The sequence below is a fragment of the Piliocolobus tephrosceles genome, chromosome 5 (genome assembly GCF_002776525.5).
Source record: "Piliocolobus tephrosceles isolate RC106 chromosome 5, ASM277652v3, whole genome shotgun sequence".
NCBI lineage: Eukaryota > Metazoa > Chordata > Mammalia > Primates > Cercopithecidae > Piliocolobus > Piliocolobus tephrosceles.
Genome location: NC_045438.1, coordinates 134,737,509 through 134,754,391, shown reverse-complemented (window position 1 = coordinate 134,754,391; position 16,883 = coordinate 134,737,509). Strand labels below are relative to the sequence as shown.

General features: G+C 56.7%; 1 protein-coding gene and 1 long non-coding RNA gene across 7 annotated transcripts in view; one reads left to right on the top strand and one right to left on the bottom strand.

Annotated features, from left to right (window-relative positions):
* The window catches only part of GRM4 (glutamate metabotropic receptor 4), a 122,833-nt gene that overhangs the window by 31,504 nt on the left and 74,446 nt on the right, over positions 1-16,883 (bottom strand). For 5 of the 6 annotated variants that reach the window (XM_023212547.2, XM_023212543.2, XM_023212546.1 and 2 more), the window contains 3 exons: positions 7,480-7,615; positions 4,558-4,712; positions 1,822-1,962 (listed from right to left, as the gene is read on the bottom strand). In XM_023212547.2, the coding sequence (XP_023068315.1) occupies positions 1,822-1,962; positions 4,558-4,660 (244 nt within the window). In that variant the 5' untranslated portion in view covers positions 4,661-4,712; positions 7,480-7,615. The remainder of the gene's footprint in view (positions 1-1,821; positions 1,963-4,557; positions 4,713-7,479; positions 7,616-16,883) is intronic. The other variant, XM_023212544.2, reaches the window with a different exon arrangement.
* LOC111542933 overlaps positions 15,336-16,883 on the top strand; it is a 7,801-nt gene continuing 6,253 nt past the window's right edge. Inside the window, exon 1 of the long non-coding RNA XR_002731704.2 lies at positions 15,336-15,906. This is a non-coding gene — a long non-coding RNA (uncharacterized LOC111542933). The remainder of the gene's footprint in view (positions 15,907-16,883) is intronic.

Below are 16,883 nucleotides of genomic sequence, written 5' to 3'. Positions count from 1 at the left end.
CCTCGACAGCCTAGACACTGGGTCCAGGAGGCCCCCCCAGCTGTCCATCTTGCCAGCACTTCCAGTCTTCCCACCCCATCCATCCCCATCCTCATCCCCGATCTAGGTCTGCTGATCTAAATCAGGGTGCCCATACAATTTTCCACCCCACATGGGCACTTCCAAGAACCAGAGGGGATGCTCTCAATAAGTACACCAGAACACGGGAGACAGGATGCATGGTCACCCCCACACAGGAGGGCTCAGCCTCCACACCCAGGCATCTTTGCGCTTCTCACACCTCTATTGTGATTACCGCCTGATTCAGGCATTTGCTGAGCAGCCTCAGGCAAATCACTTGGTCTCTGTGACTCTCCATATCCTCGTCTAGAGTGCAGGAATCTTCAGAGTTGCTAGAGTTGCTGTGAGAGTGAAATGTCGCTCACATTTTAAAGATTATGTCCGTAAAGTGTCTAAACACAGTAGATACATAGTAAACAGCAGTGTTTATGTTTAGCTCACCCAGGAATACATAAGCCCCACATAAGACACAGGCACACACACCCCTTCTCTCTCAGGAACACCAGCTCTCATACACATGCAAAGTCACGTGTCACAGGTGTACACACACACGCTGCCACACTGGGCACACTCGCATACCTGCACTCATTCTGCAGATCAGGCGGGTTTGGCTGTGAGCTTCTCTGAGTCCCCAGTGGTCCAGTGGCTGCACGTCCCTGTGGGTTCTGGCCACCAGAGGGCAGCATGCTCCCCACCCACCCTCATCACACTCCCTTCTCCCCTGGCCCTGGAGGAGCTGACTCCATGCAGCGCGTCCCCCGCCCTTTGCCCAAACTGCACGATCAAGTCTGGGAGAATACAGGAGAGAACTCATCATCCTCGATTAGGTACCACTCAGGCTAAGAGGCACCAGAGCACCCCAATGTTATTGAGACTGGGTCCTGCCGCAGAGCGACCCAGACCCAGGGCGCGCAAAGACCCCTGTCTGGATGTACCTGAAGTGGACACGCCATGATGGCTCCCTAGGGGGCGGGGAGCCTAGGGCTCAGACCCTAGTCATGCTCCACCGCCCTCGATCTATGGGAATTCAAGTGCCTCTACTCACCTCCTCTGAGCCTCCGTTCTCCCATCTGTAAAATGGACCGATCACTGCCCCTCCCCTGCGCAGCTTATCCCTCTCATGTGCAGGCTCAGATGTCACCTGTGCAAGCAGGCTGTCCCTGGCCACTTCACAGTTGCAGTCTCAATTCCCCTCACACTTTCCATTCTTTTTATTGTCTGTTTTGTTTCTTCTGCACATTTCTGTTCTGACATATTTTATCATTCACTCATCTTGTTGATTGTCTGTCTCCCCATTAGAATAAAAACTCCAAGTGCCGTTGGACTCTCTTCACTGCTATATATCTGCCAAGCTTAGAACCAGGCAAGGCACCGCCTAGGAGCCAAACTGGTGCTTGCTGAGTGACTGAGGGAACCCTGGAAGTCAGAGGTGGTTTCTGGAAATTGCCCAGCCTGGTGTGCGTCAAGACCGGAGGGGTCAGTGCAGTGCTGTGGGCTGGCCCTAGGGCGGTCCGCATCAACCCCGAGGCGGCCAGAGGCCTTGCCACTCCCAAGGATCTCAGGGCCACACCCCAAATCGGCTGTGGCCCCGCCCCTCCAGGCCCCGCCCCAGGCCTCCCAACTCCACTCCAGGTGCAGGCCCAACTCCACATCCTGCCACCGCCGACTGACAAAGGGAGACCCTTGGCCTCAGGCGCCCAGGCTGGGCCCTCCCCGGCTCCTCCTAGAGCCCGCCCGGCCCTGCCCGGCCCGCGTGCTCACTGGTGCACTTCTTGACGTGGCTGCCCTTCTTGAGGGCGTGGCGGCTCAGCTTGCAGTGGAAGTTGTCCTCCCAGAACTCGGCAAACCAGATGTTGCGCCGGTTGTTGTCCAGCGTGCGGCTGGAGAAGTAGCGGTCGAAGCCTGGCAGGGAACCGGGACGTCAGGGCCTCACTGGCCTCCTTCCCACCAGCCCCAGCCCTTCCCGCCTCCCTCAGGATAAGAGATGGTCCAGGCGGAGGGAGAAAGACCGGGAGGAGCACATCCTCTGATCCAGAAGAAAACAAAATGTGGAGCATTTCATTTCATTCAAAATGAAAGAGCTGTATTAGGTCCCGGGGGAGCGTGTGTAATCTACAACTGCTGCCTTTATGGAAGAGAAGCACACCGATGAGGATGTTTCCGCGGCCTTTAACCGCTGCAATGCTAACAGCGGGCTTTGAGAAGGGGCCGCCTGGGAGTCCTGAGATTACAGCACAGAGGCTGGTGGGGCTGCCCAACCCTGGGAGCACCTGAAGAGGAGACCAGGTCAGACAAGAAGGGAGGGGACCACCCAGGTCACACAGCATAGACCAGGACCTGGACCTTCTCCCTTCACATCCAGGACGTCCCTGTCACTGACAGAGGCCGCCTCCCTCCTCCACGTGCTCTGCATGGCTCACAGTTCTGCTCTCAGCCTGGGAAACCATGTCCTAGGGTGGGCCGGTTGGCGTTGAACAACCTCTCCTCCTCCCAGTCGCCCCTCCTGCCATACTGACTGTTCCCGGCACTGTGGACTGAGCTGCTCTGTATGGGCCAGAGGCCTGAAAGCTCAGCGGGGCCCACGTGGAGCTTCCTGCCCATGGAAGCGTCCAAGTGGAAGCAAAATGGCTGGCCACGTGGCAGGAGACGCCCTGGCATCGAGCAGGAGCTTTGGCCTACAGTAGGATTTCTCGGCCTCGGCACTGTGGACCCTCTGGGTGAGATAATTACTGTGGGGGGCATCCTATGGACCGTAGGATGCTGAGCAGCACCCTGACCTCTACCCACTGGATGCCAGCAGCAGCATCCCCCAATTGTGACAACCAAAAATGGCTCCAGAAGTTGCCAAATGTGCCCTTGGGGGGCAAAATCATCCCCAGATGAGGACCATTGTTCTAAAAGCTTCTCTAATGTTCCTGAGAGAAAAGGTACTTGTCAGGCAAGTCCTGGATTCCGGTCCCAACTCTGCCACTCGCTGCTGCACTGTGTGTGTCTCAAGCTCTCTGAGCCCTGCGTATCCACCTACTAAATGTGAGGAAGAATGCATCACAGGGCTGTTGGGGAGGCTAAAGGAGATGTGCGTAAGGGTCCTGGCATTGGTAAGCACCACAGCAGTTATTGTTATGTTGTGCTTATTATGGCTGGGGGTGGTGTGGAAATTCTCGCTATGTGTGTGTGGTGGGTGGGTGGGGGGGTGTTGGACGTGTGATGGGGTAAGGGATGTGGGGATGGATCAGCCAGGAAGGCATGAGTCTGAGAGGACTGGGGCTGGGCAGAGGTGGTTCTGGAGCCTGAGTCAGACATGGGGCAGGTGTGGATGTGGGGGGACAGATGTGGTCTTTGCAGGGACAGGCATGGGCCTGGAGGATCACACTGGGCCTGTAGGCAGGCGTAGGCCCAGTGGGGCAGGTTTGGATGACAGGGTAGCCATGGGCCTATGGACAGGTATGGGCCAGGGCTAGAAGGAGTCATGGGCCAGGGAGCTCCCTCTGCCTCAGGATGAAGAGAGGACACTGCTGTGTGACTTTGAGCAAGTCCCTCCCTTCATCAGGCCTCCGTGTCTTGGGACGTGCCTGGGAGAGGCAGATGTCTGTGGTCCCTCCCAGCTCCATTAATGCTGGATTCTATTGAAGGGAGGGAGGGCAGGGAAGTAGAGGGCCCAGGGAGCCTTCTCCTCATGGTGAAGCCTGCCAGGTCCCTGCCCATCAGGCCATTAACGGGAACATCACACCTCACTCTCTGTGAAGTTCTGGCCAGAGAAGTTCGTTCCTGCCCAGGTGACTGTGAGTTCTGCCCTGAGAGGAGGGGATTCAGGGTGAGGAAGGCCCAACCTCAGCACCATCCCGGGGCCTGCCAACCCCAGGCAGTCTCTGCAGGAAAGGCCTGTCCTGTAGCCCTGGCAGGGCGGCTCCCAGCCTCTTCCAGCAGTGGACTCTCCACACACCTTCCACCCCAAAATTGTCTGAGAAGAGAGGAGGGAAGGTCTTGAATCTGGATTCAAATTCTGCTGTGTTGCGTGTGGCCTAAAAGAGCTCCCAGTCCAGAACCTCAGAACACAAGAGGCTGTGGGCTGCCGGGCGTGGTGGCTCACACCTGTAATCCCAGCACTTTGGGAGGCCAAGGCGGGCGGATCACGAGGTCAGAAGATCGAGACGATCCTGGCTAACATGGTGAAACCCCGTCTCTACTAAAAATGCAAAAAAATTAGCCAGGCGTGGTGGTGGGTGCCTGTAGTCCCAGCTACTCGGGAGGCTGAGGCAAGAGAATGGTGTGAACCCGGGAGGCAGAGCTTGCAGTGAGCTGAGATCGTGCCACTGGACTCCAGCCTGGGCGACAGAGCGACACTCCGTCTCATAAAAAAAAAAAAAAAGAGGCTGTGGGCCAAAGAAGAGGAAAGGAAGGATATGGAAAGGGGAGGAGCAGGAGGGGAAGGAAGCTGAGGAGGGACAGCAGGAGGAGCAGTCCAGGTGCCAACCACCTGCACCTGCCCGGCCTTACCTCGTACAGACATCCTCTTGGGGAGGATCGTGACAGCGCCCTCAGCCACCTCCTCCAGGTGCAGTACAGGTGCAATCTTGGAGCCCCAGCTGTCAGAGCCCATCCAGAAGAAATGGCCTGTCTGGTTGGCCCTTCGTGCTGCCTCCAGCACACGCCTGTAGGAACACACACCAGCCCAGCCCAGCCGTGTCTGTCCATGCAACTGCCCCCACTCCTGGTCACACTTGCTTTCGGCCCACGTCTCTGACCCGCAGAAGCCCAGGGTCCACAACTGTCCCAGCACCCATGCTTTCACCCCCCAACCCGTGGATTCCCCCTACCCCCTGCCCCCACCTGCCCATAGACCCCTGGCTACCGCCTCATCCAACCTGCCTGCCCCTGGGCCCACGCCCGCTGCAGGCCCAGTGTGATTCTCCAGGCCCACATCTGTCCCTGCAACGACCACACCTGTCCCCCCAGATCCACACCCGTCCCACATCTGACTCAGGCCCCAGAACCACCTCTGCCCAGCCTCGGTCCCCTGAGACGCATGCTTTCCTGGCTCATCCATCCCCACATTCCTTGTCCATTCTCACACGCATCCACCATCACACAATGGCCGCCCTCACCCCGCTGCACATGCTGCCTTCTGCCCGCAGCTCCCTCTTCATTCACCGCCCTCTGTGCCAAAATTCCAGGTCCTTCAGAGAGCTGCTCCCCACACCCTGAGTGGGAGTGGGTGATGGAGGGAGATGGGTGTGGAGCCAGCCGCCCAGTGCTCACACACAGCCCAGTCTGCCTGTGATGGTAATATAAATCAAACCAGGGACCTGAGCCCAGCCCGGGGCCGAGGAGCCCACAGCAAGCGCTCAGCTGGGACTTCATGGAGGCATGAATTAAGTGGCCCTTCAGAGACATCTTAGAGGGGAAAAACAAGGAGGAATGGGCAGAATTCCCCTAACCCAGCTCCCACGAAGAGAGACTGAGGTAGGGAGAAGGCAAGGAACTTGCTCACAGTCACACAGCAAGTGGGAGGCTGTGATACTACAAACTGTCCAGGCCCTTCCGTCGGTGAGGACCAGGGCACAGACTCCAGGGCCTGGGGGTGGCTGCTGGGCCTGTGCAGGAGGCAGCCAGCTGGGGCTGGAGGGCCTGGGCTTCCAGGAAGAAACAAATGTTTCCAGGCCCCAGAGCTTTCACCTGAGCTGGCCTTGTCCATCTCATCCCACCCCATCCTCCTCTATCATCTCCCAACTCCTGAGGCTTTCCAGCCCCACTCACTGGTGTAGCCCCCCCACAGCCTAGGTTACCACTAATGGCATGTAAGGCTGCTCTCAGAACCCACACCCACACCCTATTAATACCCGTCTGCATCCGGCCAGCCCGAGATGGCCAGAGCTCCCAACCATCCAGCCCTGCAGAGTCACCTGGATTTATTTTTACTTCTGTTTGCTTCTGAAAATGCATGTGGATTTCCAGAAATGACCCCCGCCTCCTACCCCACTTCCCACAGCCTGCTCCGGAAGTCAGTCTAGCTCCCCTCCAGCCCTCCCTTAGGGGCCTCTTCGCTGGGACAAAAGGCCCAGTGCTTTCAGTCCCCCTCCCAGAATGTGGGTCCATCTGAGCGAAGGTATCCTCAAAAACAGCAGGCCTGGAGTGAGCTGCATAGCTGGGTGGGGTGTGGGAGCCAAGTCTTGCCAGGCTTTGGGACGGGAGTAAGGGGCAGGAGTTAGGGAGCAGGGCCTGGTGGCTCAGAAGCTTCCCCAGGAGCTGGCTGAGCAGTGGCCATCATAAACGTTCAGAGCCAGAACTCAGGGGACCTGCACGCCTCAAGGGACTGGGTGCCACCTCTGTGCAGCTCTGAGGCTGTCAGGATGGAGCTTGAGGGCCTCCCCTCCCTGGTCTTTCGCTGCCTGAGACACCACCATTGCAGCTGGTCCTTTTGGCTTTTGAGGCCATGATGGTCTTCCAGAAGCCCTCCTCCATCTCTCCAGGGACCCACAAATGGCCTGGGAGGGTATCTGTTGTGCAGCAACTCTGGAGTCCAGGTTAGAAAGTGAGAAACGGCTTGGGAGCACTGGTGAGGAATAGGAGGAAGCCTCCTGGGAAGGACTGGGCACACAGAGCAGCCTTGGCTGGTCCAGTGAGGGGGAGTCTGAGGGCACAGCAGGCTCTGCCAGCCCAGACCAGATATCTGAGGAGACCTGGCAGGGGCCACATCTGCTCTCACCCTCCTCTCTGAAGGAGAAGTGACCAGCAGGGACTAGAGGGCCCTACCAGATTCTAGGCAGGGCTGTATCTCCCCTCATCCTGGGGCTCCCTGAGGACAGGGCTGTGTCTCCCCTCAGCCTGGACTCTCTGAGCCTAAGCCAAAACTAGAACCAAATACAGCCCAGAGCTCTTCTCTGTACTCTGAGCTCACCACAGAAAGGAGGGAGGGGCTGAGAAGTGGCCCACATTTACTGGGCACCTATTTCATGTCAGACCTTACTCTAAGCCTTTTATGCACATTCCTGCATTGAATTCTCAAATGCTATCAGGCAGGTATCAACAACTCCTTTGTGTTTTAGCAGCAAAGGCCCAGAGAGGTGAAGAAATTAACCTGAGGTCACACAGAGAGTAGGTGGGAGAACAGCATTAGAACCTAAGTGGTCTGGCCCCAAGCTCACAGCCTCAGCCCTCTGTTAAAGCACCCAGGTAGCCATCCCTAGCAGGTGGAACGGATGCAGGAAATGGAGGGAGGAGGGAAGGGGTGCCCATAGCAGTAGCCTGCGTGCCAGCCTGTGGGTCTCCCTGCCTACATACACACTCACCCGCACCCACCTCTCTGGATCCCAGGGTGGGGTCAGGCTCGCCTGGGAAGGTCTCCAGCAGGACAGGACCCGTGGCTCTGCGCACACCTGCATGGCTCCCGGTGCCCACCGTGCTGCCATCTGCCCTCACCTGATGTCATCCTCATTGGCGAAGATGATGACTGCCCTGGCGTTCGAAGTCTCCAGGAGGCGGCGGATGATCTTGTCAAACTCTCCTGCCTTGGGCTCCCGTGGTATCTTCACCGACTGGGCGATGCACACGCCCCCTGCAGGAGAGGTCCCAGTTAGTTGGGGTGGGCAGGGGAACCTCAATTTCCCTACCACTCTCCCAACACACATTCCAGGAGATGAGGGCTGGGTGCTGCCTAGGCTCCCCAGCCTGACTCCCAGCCCTGGGATCCCAGTCTCTGGATATGGGCTGTGCAGTCAGAACAGCTTCAGTACCAATCTTGGCTCCACTTACCAGCTGGTGACCCCGGACATGTCACTTAAGTACTCTGAGCCTCAGTTTCCCCATACAGCAGCTAGAAGCAGCACAGCATCATGCTTAGGAGCTAGACTGCCTGGGTTCAAATCTCAGCTCTGCCACTTACTGCTGTGTGACCTTAGGTCACTTACTGGACCTCTCTGTGATGCACATACATCACCTATAAAGTGGAAATAATGGCATTACCTATTTCATAGAATCGTTATAAAATAAGTGAGGTAATGCATATAAAGACAACATCCGGTACCTAGTGTTTAGTAAATGTTGATTATTTTTATTATAACCCCCTCATAATGTTTCTTGGAGGGTTAAAGCTGGGAATAGAGCCCACCCTGAGGGGTCAGTCCCTGCTACACCCATATCCACGTGCTTCTCAGGGCTCCTGTCCCTGGGTCTCATGCCCATCACCAGGCCCTTGGTAAGAGCAGCGTGCATGGCCACTGGCTGGAACCACCAAAAGGGGGTCAATACTTGATGTTGCCGGGATTCATGACCAGACTGGGCGGCCATCAGAGACCGTGGGAGCACTTTGTCCCAGCCAGTCCCCAGCCCCAGATGTGCCTTTCAAGTGCTGGCAGGGGACAGATGTCATTCATGTGTTTAAATCTCACCCGACCTCATGGTACAGAGCATCTGTGGGCCATGCTTGTGTCAGCCACTGCCTTTGACAGATGAGGAAACTGAAGCTCAGAGAAGTGGCTTACCCAAAGCCACACAGTTACCTGCCCTACTGGAGTCCAGGAACTGGAGACCCCCCAGAGAAGAAGACCCCAGAAGCCCATGGTGGCAGTCAGTGGAAAAGCATGAGGGATTAATTTTGAAGCCGGTCCCAGTATCTAACGGCGGCTGCCCTCCTCTGGGTCCCACACAATGCCTCAAACCAAACACCTTGGCTGGACACCCCTGGGCTTCCAAATGACCTGGAGGTCCAGGCTGGGGTCACCTGAGCCTTCTACACAGACTTGCCCCAATACATCAGAAAATTCTGGGTGGAGCTGCCAGGGGCTCAGAGTGCAGGGGACACGACTACCACCAGCCCCACAGGGCAGTGCCAGCACCCAGCTCCACCCACAGAGGGGTCCCTACCCACGGGTAGAGAGATGGCTGCCAGGGAAGGCTACCCAAAGGCAGTGACACTGGGCTGAGTCCTCAGAGGATGCAAGTGGCCAGGCGGTAGGCATTCTGAAGAGAACAGGGTACGCTCTAGAAGGAGTGGCTGCTCTGTGCCAGGCACCCTGCTGGCCTGGGCCCACAGGACACAACACACACATGCATGCACACACACGCACATGTGCGCACACACATACACACACACAGCTCCTTAGGGCTCTCCTAAGACACCAAGAAGTCCCAAGTGCTAGAGAAGAGCATGGTTACTAGGAGCTCATGGGGAGGGGGAAGGAGCAAGGGTGCTTGGGCAGGACTGGGGTCCCTGTCAGTCTGGGGTCACAGAGGGAGCCAAGGGAGGCAGCTGCTGGCTGCATCGCTGGCCGGGCTGGCTCTCAGCTCCCAACTAAACCCTCCATATGGTTTCTTTCCACTTAGAAAGTGGGCCAATTGCGACATTTCTCCCCCCATCTGGGGAGACAGATGGACAGAGGTAAAGGCTGGACTGGGAGGAGAGGGAAGGGAAGGATGAGCCACCTGGCTCCAGGAGCGGAGAGGAAGGCAGGGGAAGGGAGTTAATTGCTCTCAAACAGGGAGAAACTGTTAGGTTAAGTCCTATTTCTGAGTGATGCTCCTCTAAGAGGATCTGTGTGATGGTCCTGCCTGGCACCTCAGGGCATATCTTGCAAGCTTCATTTTGCTGGTGAAGGAAGGATTAGGTGACCATGGCTCAGTCAGCAGCAGTGTGAGTAAGCCACAAGGTACTTCAGATGCTAGTGCAGTCTGAGGAGGGTTTGATATTCTTGCAACTGCAAGAGATTCAGACCAGAGGGGAGTGTGGGCGGAGGGGGTATGCAGAGCTCCACAATACTAATGAACATTTATGGAGTGTCCAAAGCATGGGAAATGCTATTCTGCAGATTTTACATGGATTCACTCATCTGAGGCCAGTGTAATCACCACATCTCCAATTTATAAATGAGGAAATTGAGGCACAGAGAGGTTAAGTCCCTTCTCCAGAATCATGAAGATAGTCAGGGGCAGAGCTGGAGTTTGAACTTGGGCCATCTGGCTCTAGCGGCCACCTTTCAGCCAGTCATGTAATGAAGGGACAGGACTGTGGAGTCGAGGGGGCTTGTGGGCCCATGGGCAGGATGGGGCACGGCGCCCATCCTGGGGTGAGTGCCCACTGGTGTTGCTGCCCCCAGGATGAGATACCAAGTACCCGTGGGGTCCCTTTGTTTCACAGCCCTATTGTCAGCATGTCTGCTCAGGGGAGTGGGTAAAGGAACTGGCTCACAAGTCAGGCCCTCTTCTGGGATGACACAAACTCCTGGCAGTGGCATCATCTCTGCCTCAACTGCTCTCCTGGTGCCTGCTGCAGCCAGGGAGGGCCAGAGCGACCTGAGAGGCCACTGAGCATCCACTGTATGCCTGGTACCATGCGAGGCCCAGTCTCAAATCCTCACACATTAGCCAGTGCTAATATCCCCATCTCACAGATGAGGAAACTGAGGCTCAGATTGTGAAATAGCCTAACCAAGGTCACACAGCCAGTCAGTGGGACTGCAGTCCTGGTCTGTGTCCAGAGCCTCCCTCAGGTGGAGAGGCCCCCATTTCCTGCAGCCCCTCCCACTCCTGGACAGTTCCCTTTTCTTGCAAAGCAATGACTTCGCAGCAGCCGCTGAGAATAAAGGGGCAGTGCTTCACGAGCCAGAGCCTCTTCTGCAGCCTCTGTTGTTTAGGTGGGTTCGTGTACATGTGTACACACACGTGTCCACACAGTCACAGGATGCACACACTGGCACAGATCAACGTCCATCATCACCACAGCCCACCCTGTGCATTCCGGGCCACGCTGCTACAGACCCAAAGTCACACCAAGCCCACCAGCCATCCCTGTGCCCAGCCCCTGGGCCACACGGCTAACACTCCCGCAGATGCCTGTTTCAAACCTCTCCCCCGGTGGGGGCATGCCTCCTCACCCTGTGCCCTTCCCCCAGTCTCTCTCATTGAATAAAATAAGAATCCATAGGTCCATACTGAGAGTAGATATAATCAAATTAAAGCCCACAAAGTCCTCAGGGAACAAGCCCGCTCCGTATCTCAGGGCAGAGACTGGGGCCCTCTACTCCTCAGGCTACAGGCATGAGCCTGAGGGAGGGGCACACAGATGAAGGGCACAGGGAGGGCCCTTCAGATGGGGAGGGGCACACAGATGAAGAAGGGGGCACACAGATGAAGAAGGCTGGGTGTCCCCATGGCCTCCTTGGCTCTCCTGGGTTCCCCTTGGCAAGCCCCTGCCCAGCCTCCTGCCAGGACCCCAGCAGCCCAGGCTCCTGACAAACACCCAACTGCCACTTGCCAGCTGCAAGCTCTGCCATCCCGGCCAAGCTGGTGCCTCTGCTCGCCGGCCAGGGGCAGGAAGCCACAGCCACTTGCCAAGAAAATCTGAGCATATCAAGTCCATAGGGACCTTGGAGACCTCCTGGCCCAAGCTGAATGGAGAGTGAGGAGATGGAGGCCAGAGAGGCCTTGCCCAGGGGCGCACAGTAGCAGGGGCAGAGCCACCTCCAGACGAGGCTCTCACCACTGCACTGGAAGTTTGGGATCCAGGCCAGCCCCTGACTGCTTTCCAGCAGGAACCGCTGTCTCTCCCAGCTCTGTGCCTCCTCCCCAGCCCGCCCAGGCTCCACACCTCCCCTTCTCCCTGGGCTGTCCCATCCATCAAAACTGACATGCTTGGCGCCATCCCTCGGGGCCCGCCTTTACTACAAGGCACCTGGACACCTGATCAAGGCGTGTCCATCGGAACCCTCTGCAGAACCACACGGCAGTGTCTAGTAAAGCTGAACGCGCTGGCTGCCTCCAAGCCAGGGCTTCCCCATCCACACTCGTCCCCAGGGAAACCCCCGTATGTGGGCATAGGAGACCCACATGAAGTCACGCAACACAGCACTGCCTGAAACTGCAAAAAAAAATGGGAATAACCTAAATGTTTTATAACAGAAGAATGAATAAACTGTGGTGTGTTTGCCCAATGGGCTCTTCTGGAGTTAAGATGAGTAAGAGTTCTCATGTGTCAGCATGGCAAATCCTGAAATCGTACAATTGACGGACAAAAGCAAGTTGCAGCAGGATCTGTCCCATTTATGTAAAATCTAAAGACCACACATAGTATTTATGAAGACGCATATATATTTGCTATACATATATGAGAAAAGGCTGCGTGAGGGCAAGAGACTTTGTCCATTGTCTTCATCACACTCTGCCCAGTGCCTAGAACACTGCCTGGCACACAGCAGGTGCTCCAAAATATTTGTTGAGTGACTAAACAAGGACAGGAAGGGAACCTGCCACCTTTCAGAATCATGGTTACCTGGAGAGAGAAGAGAGGAACAGGACTGAAGAAGGTTCCAATTCAATCCACATTTTATTTCTTTAAAAAAAAATCAGAATCAAGCAGATGTGGTAACATGGGACTACTCAGCAAATCTGGGCCACAGAACCCCGGCTGGACAAAACTTTTAGACACAGGTGACAGCAAGGGCGCTGCGGTCCTCATGTGGGTCGCCTGACAGAGAACACAGCAGGGCACACCGGAGTCTCCCTGTGTTCATCTGTGAAATGGGCTGCAAGGCCGAGGCTGGTCCAAGGGCTTCCATAGGGAGGCTGCCTGCCTTCTTCCACCTTCCTCCACGCCCGCCTGCCTGCCTAGGGCTGCCTGCCTCTCTCCTCCCAGCCATGTGGTTCCTGAAATCCCATCTTCCCGTGAGAGCAGGCTCTCACCTGGCCAGCCCTCCGGGGTGTGAGCTGGAACCCTCACCACCCCAGGCTTCAGGCATCCCCACGTGAACATGAAATAGACTTCGTGGGTGAAACTTGGTATCAGTTTCCTGTCGTATTTTTCAGTCTCTCCATCCTTTCCATCTGTGGTCTGGTGACCTTTCCTGGTGGTCTCCAGGCCCAGCTGACATATCTGTGTCAATGTCCACCTCCAGCTGTACTTCCCAAGGTCAGGGTCAGGTCTGTGTCCTTTCTTCCTTTCTTCCTCTCTTCCTTCCTTCTTTCCCATCTTCCTTCCTCTCTCCCTTTCTTCTTCATTCGCTCCCTCCCTCCCTCCGTCCCTTCCTCCCTCCCTTCCTTCCCCTTTCCCTCCCTCCCTCCTCCCTTCCTTCCTCTCTCCCTCCTTTCCTCCCTCCCTTTCTTCCTCCCTTCATCCCTTGCTCCCTCCCTTCCTCCTTCCTTCCAGTGCCCTGCTCAGTTCCTGGCACAGTCGGTCCCTAAGAAACGATATTGAGTAAGACTCCTTCCTCAGGAGCTCTCAGTCTAGCTGGGGAAGCAAAACCAGAAGGAAGAGCCATCACCCTGAGCAGAAGCACAAGGGGACAGTGCTCCGGGTCAGCCTGAGCAGGCAGGTGGCAGAGGAAGGGCCCCCTGGAGCCACACCCCCACTGCACGACCCCTAAGCACCATTCTTCAGCAGTCCACATTTATTGAGCATCTGCAGGCACATCTTCAGGGAAGTACAGGCTCCTCTCACATCACCTGCCTGCCTGCTGCCACCACTTTCCCTTCATGGAGCCCGCAGATGTGTACTGAGTGTCTCCTATGTGCTGGGCATGGTGTGAGACACTGGGATGCAGCCCTGCGGAGGACAGAGCCCTGATGCCATGCAGCTTGTGTCCCAGGGTGGGAAGGAACCGTAAACAGCCTAGAATCGGTGCAAAGGAGTACAGGAGCAGCATGACATGCTGGATGGAGACGGGGCTGCATCCCCTCAGGCCACCTGGATTCGCCCTGGAGAACAGGGAGGCTTGGGCTGGGCCATGCAACTGGAGAGGCAGAGGCTGGATCTGAACTGAGGTCTGATTGTTCTCTAGGAGCTGCTGCCTTGCCTGAGACCCCAGGAATTGAGAACACTTTGGAACTCGTAAATCCCCCTTACCTTCAAGGGAGGTGGGATGTGCTGCTAAATGAATTCACATTTCTGTCCTGCACCACCTGGGATTGTCCGAGCCTGAGGTGAGCTTAGGTTTACAGGAGGTCTGACCGTGGCAGGACCCTCTGAGCCCCCACAGTGCCCGGGATGCTCTCCTTGCAGCCCTTCCCCATCCTCCCTGGCATGGCTCTCCCCACCCCACCTGTCTCAAAAAGTCCTCCCGTCATCCTGCAAGGCCACCCCTCAAGCAACCTCCAGATCCCCTGCCTTCAAGGACCCACCCCCGCCCGCCACTTGTGGGCTGTGCCCACTGGTGCAGTCAGCCTGGGCGGGCTGAAAAGAAAGGGCCTCCCGTGAGAGGAGCCGGCTTGTGCCCTGCCTCCCCCACTCCCTGCTGTGGGGGGACAGTCGGGGCTCCCCCAGGCTGTCACGGTGGACACTCGGCTCCAAACAAGGAAGGAGAAAAATCCTTCTCCAGAGCCCTGAGCCAGCTCCCTCTGGTCTCCAGGCCTGGCCTCTCGGGACCCAGCCAGCCGGCGCTGAGGCCAGCAGAGACATAGGCACATCCTCGCTTTCTCTTTTCCTTAAAAAAAATTTTTTTTTAATTTAAAAAGAGAGGAAAACAATGAGAAGACAAACCCTAGGAATTCAAGTGGAAAAATCTACATTATGGCAAAATGTGAAGGCAGCAATTTCCAGCGGGGTAGGGGGTAGGGAGTTACACACAGGGACAGGGGCAGGAGAGCAGGTCCCCCTGGCTCCCGTAGGGGAGGACAGAGGGGAGGACAGAGGCTGGAAGCTACCCCGGGACCCTCATGGGCGTACACACACACACACACACACACACACATAGCTCCTTCCTTCTGACTCCCAAAGCCAGGCCCTTCCCCAAACCAGCTCTCAGGAAGGGGACCAGAAATAGCTGCTCAGAGGGCTTGGTGACTGGTGACTGCTACTTTTGTTTTCAGCTGGGAGCGAAGCCTGAATGTAAATAATGGAGCCCAGGCAGCAGTTCTATGGCCAGAGGGGGTTTCAAGGTAAGAAGGACACCAGGCCCCAGCAAAGGCCCTCCCCATGCGGCTGCTGCAGAGTGAGCTGGGTGCGAGACACACGAGGGCTGGGCTGGCTCTGGCTGGGTCTGGGACTGCACAGAGGGCCAGGCCTGGTTCCCGTCGCCTATCACCCCCACCCGTCTGCTCCTGCTTGTGACCCCGCTCCCCAGCTTATCAGTCTCCAGCCGCCCAACACACTCCCAGCTTTACAACCCTTGGTGGCCCCGTGTGTGTGTGTGTGACCCTAAGCACCTGCATCTCCTCCCAGGAGGGTCTCCCTGATGTACCCAGTGAACTTGGGTTTACTGCAACATCCAGGACCACCCCAGTCCCCACCAGGATCCACCCATCTGGCCACGTCTGTGCCCCCAACAGGCCTCTGCACGTGCTGCTCCCTCAGCCAGGAGCGCCTCTATCTCAGCTGCTCAGCCACCCTCTGGCTCCCTACCCAGCTCTTCCCTGGCTGGGCTGCATTTATCTCCCTGGGGCCCATCTTTCTGCTTGGGGCCTTACAGAGCCCAGGACCCATGCAGGGCCTGCCCAGGACAGCGGTAATCCACATTTGCTGGATGAATGGAAAACTGAGTTCCTGACTGACAGGTTTTTGAAGGGACAGCTTGGCAGGAGCTGCCAGCATGGGTGTGAGGGCAGAGGCTCTGTAAGAGTTGCAGCTGGGCACCCGCACCTGCTCACACGCTCCCATCCCCTCGGTGACCTCCCCTCTGAGCTGCCACCTCCTTACATGCTCAGGCACTGGACACCCCATTGGAGCCTGGCGTCTACTTTGCTCTGGTCCACAGTGATACTCCATGCTCAGCGTCCACACGCGTGGGGTGGGTACCCACATGCACCTGGACGTCTCCCTCCATCCTGCCTTCTGCTGGGATTTTACTTTCTCCACCAAGACATCAATTCCTTACCGTGAGTGCTCGAGAAATCAGCCTGCAAAGGATGAGCAAGTGGAGAAAGGTAAACGCTGGCTGTGCAAAGGGACCGGGTCAAAAGAGCCCTGCCTGAAGACAGGTGACAGTTTATAGTTTAAACTCCACCTGATAGGACTAGTGTGAGGCCCCAGTGTAGTGGTGTTTGTGCAGGTCTGCCCCCGAGAGTCAAAGCCTCTGGGGAGGGGGCAAGGCCTAGTGGGGTGGAGCTGCTGAGGCAGGAGGGCAGGAGCTCCGAGGACAGGGGCCTCATCACTCAGGACCCGGGGCTGGGGAGGTCCATAGACGCAGGGACCAGGGCACCGGGATTGTCCAAGGCAGCACACACATCCTTTCCCTCCTGAAGGCTCTCAGCACCCCCACCACACCCCAGCCACACACACACACACACACACGGCAATGCACCACCACAAGCTCACAAAGTCTCACAGTCACACATGCTCAGCAGGGACACAGCTCCCATCACACGTATGGACCCAGTAAGGACCTCGTACAGCCTCACAGCCACAAAGACGGGCACAGGGCCACACGCACACACTGACACAGTCACAGATCCCATAGTCCCACAGCCACACAGGCTCACCCAGTCACCACATAGCCTCGCACAAACACACACACCACACCCAATCCCATCACATCCTCCACATACACACCCACAAACCTGGGCACACAAGTCATGTAAATCCCCAACCTGACACATTTGCACCCAATTATAACTTCAGACAATCCCCAGCCACACACAGACACACACCTACACATCACCACACAGATACACACCACACACACACATCACCACACAGATACACACCACACACACATCACAGCGATACACACCACAAAGACACACACACCACACACACATCACCACAGAGATACACACCACACACACACATCACACAGATACACACCACACACACACATCACCACACAGATACACACCACACACACACATCACCACACAGATACACATCACACACACATCACACAGATATACACCACAACACA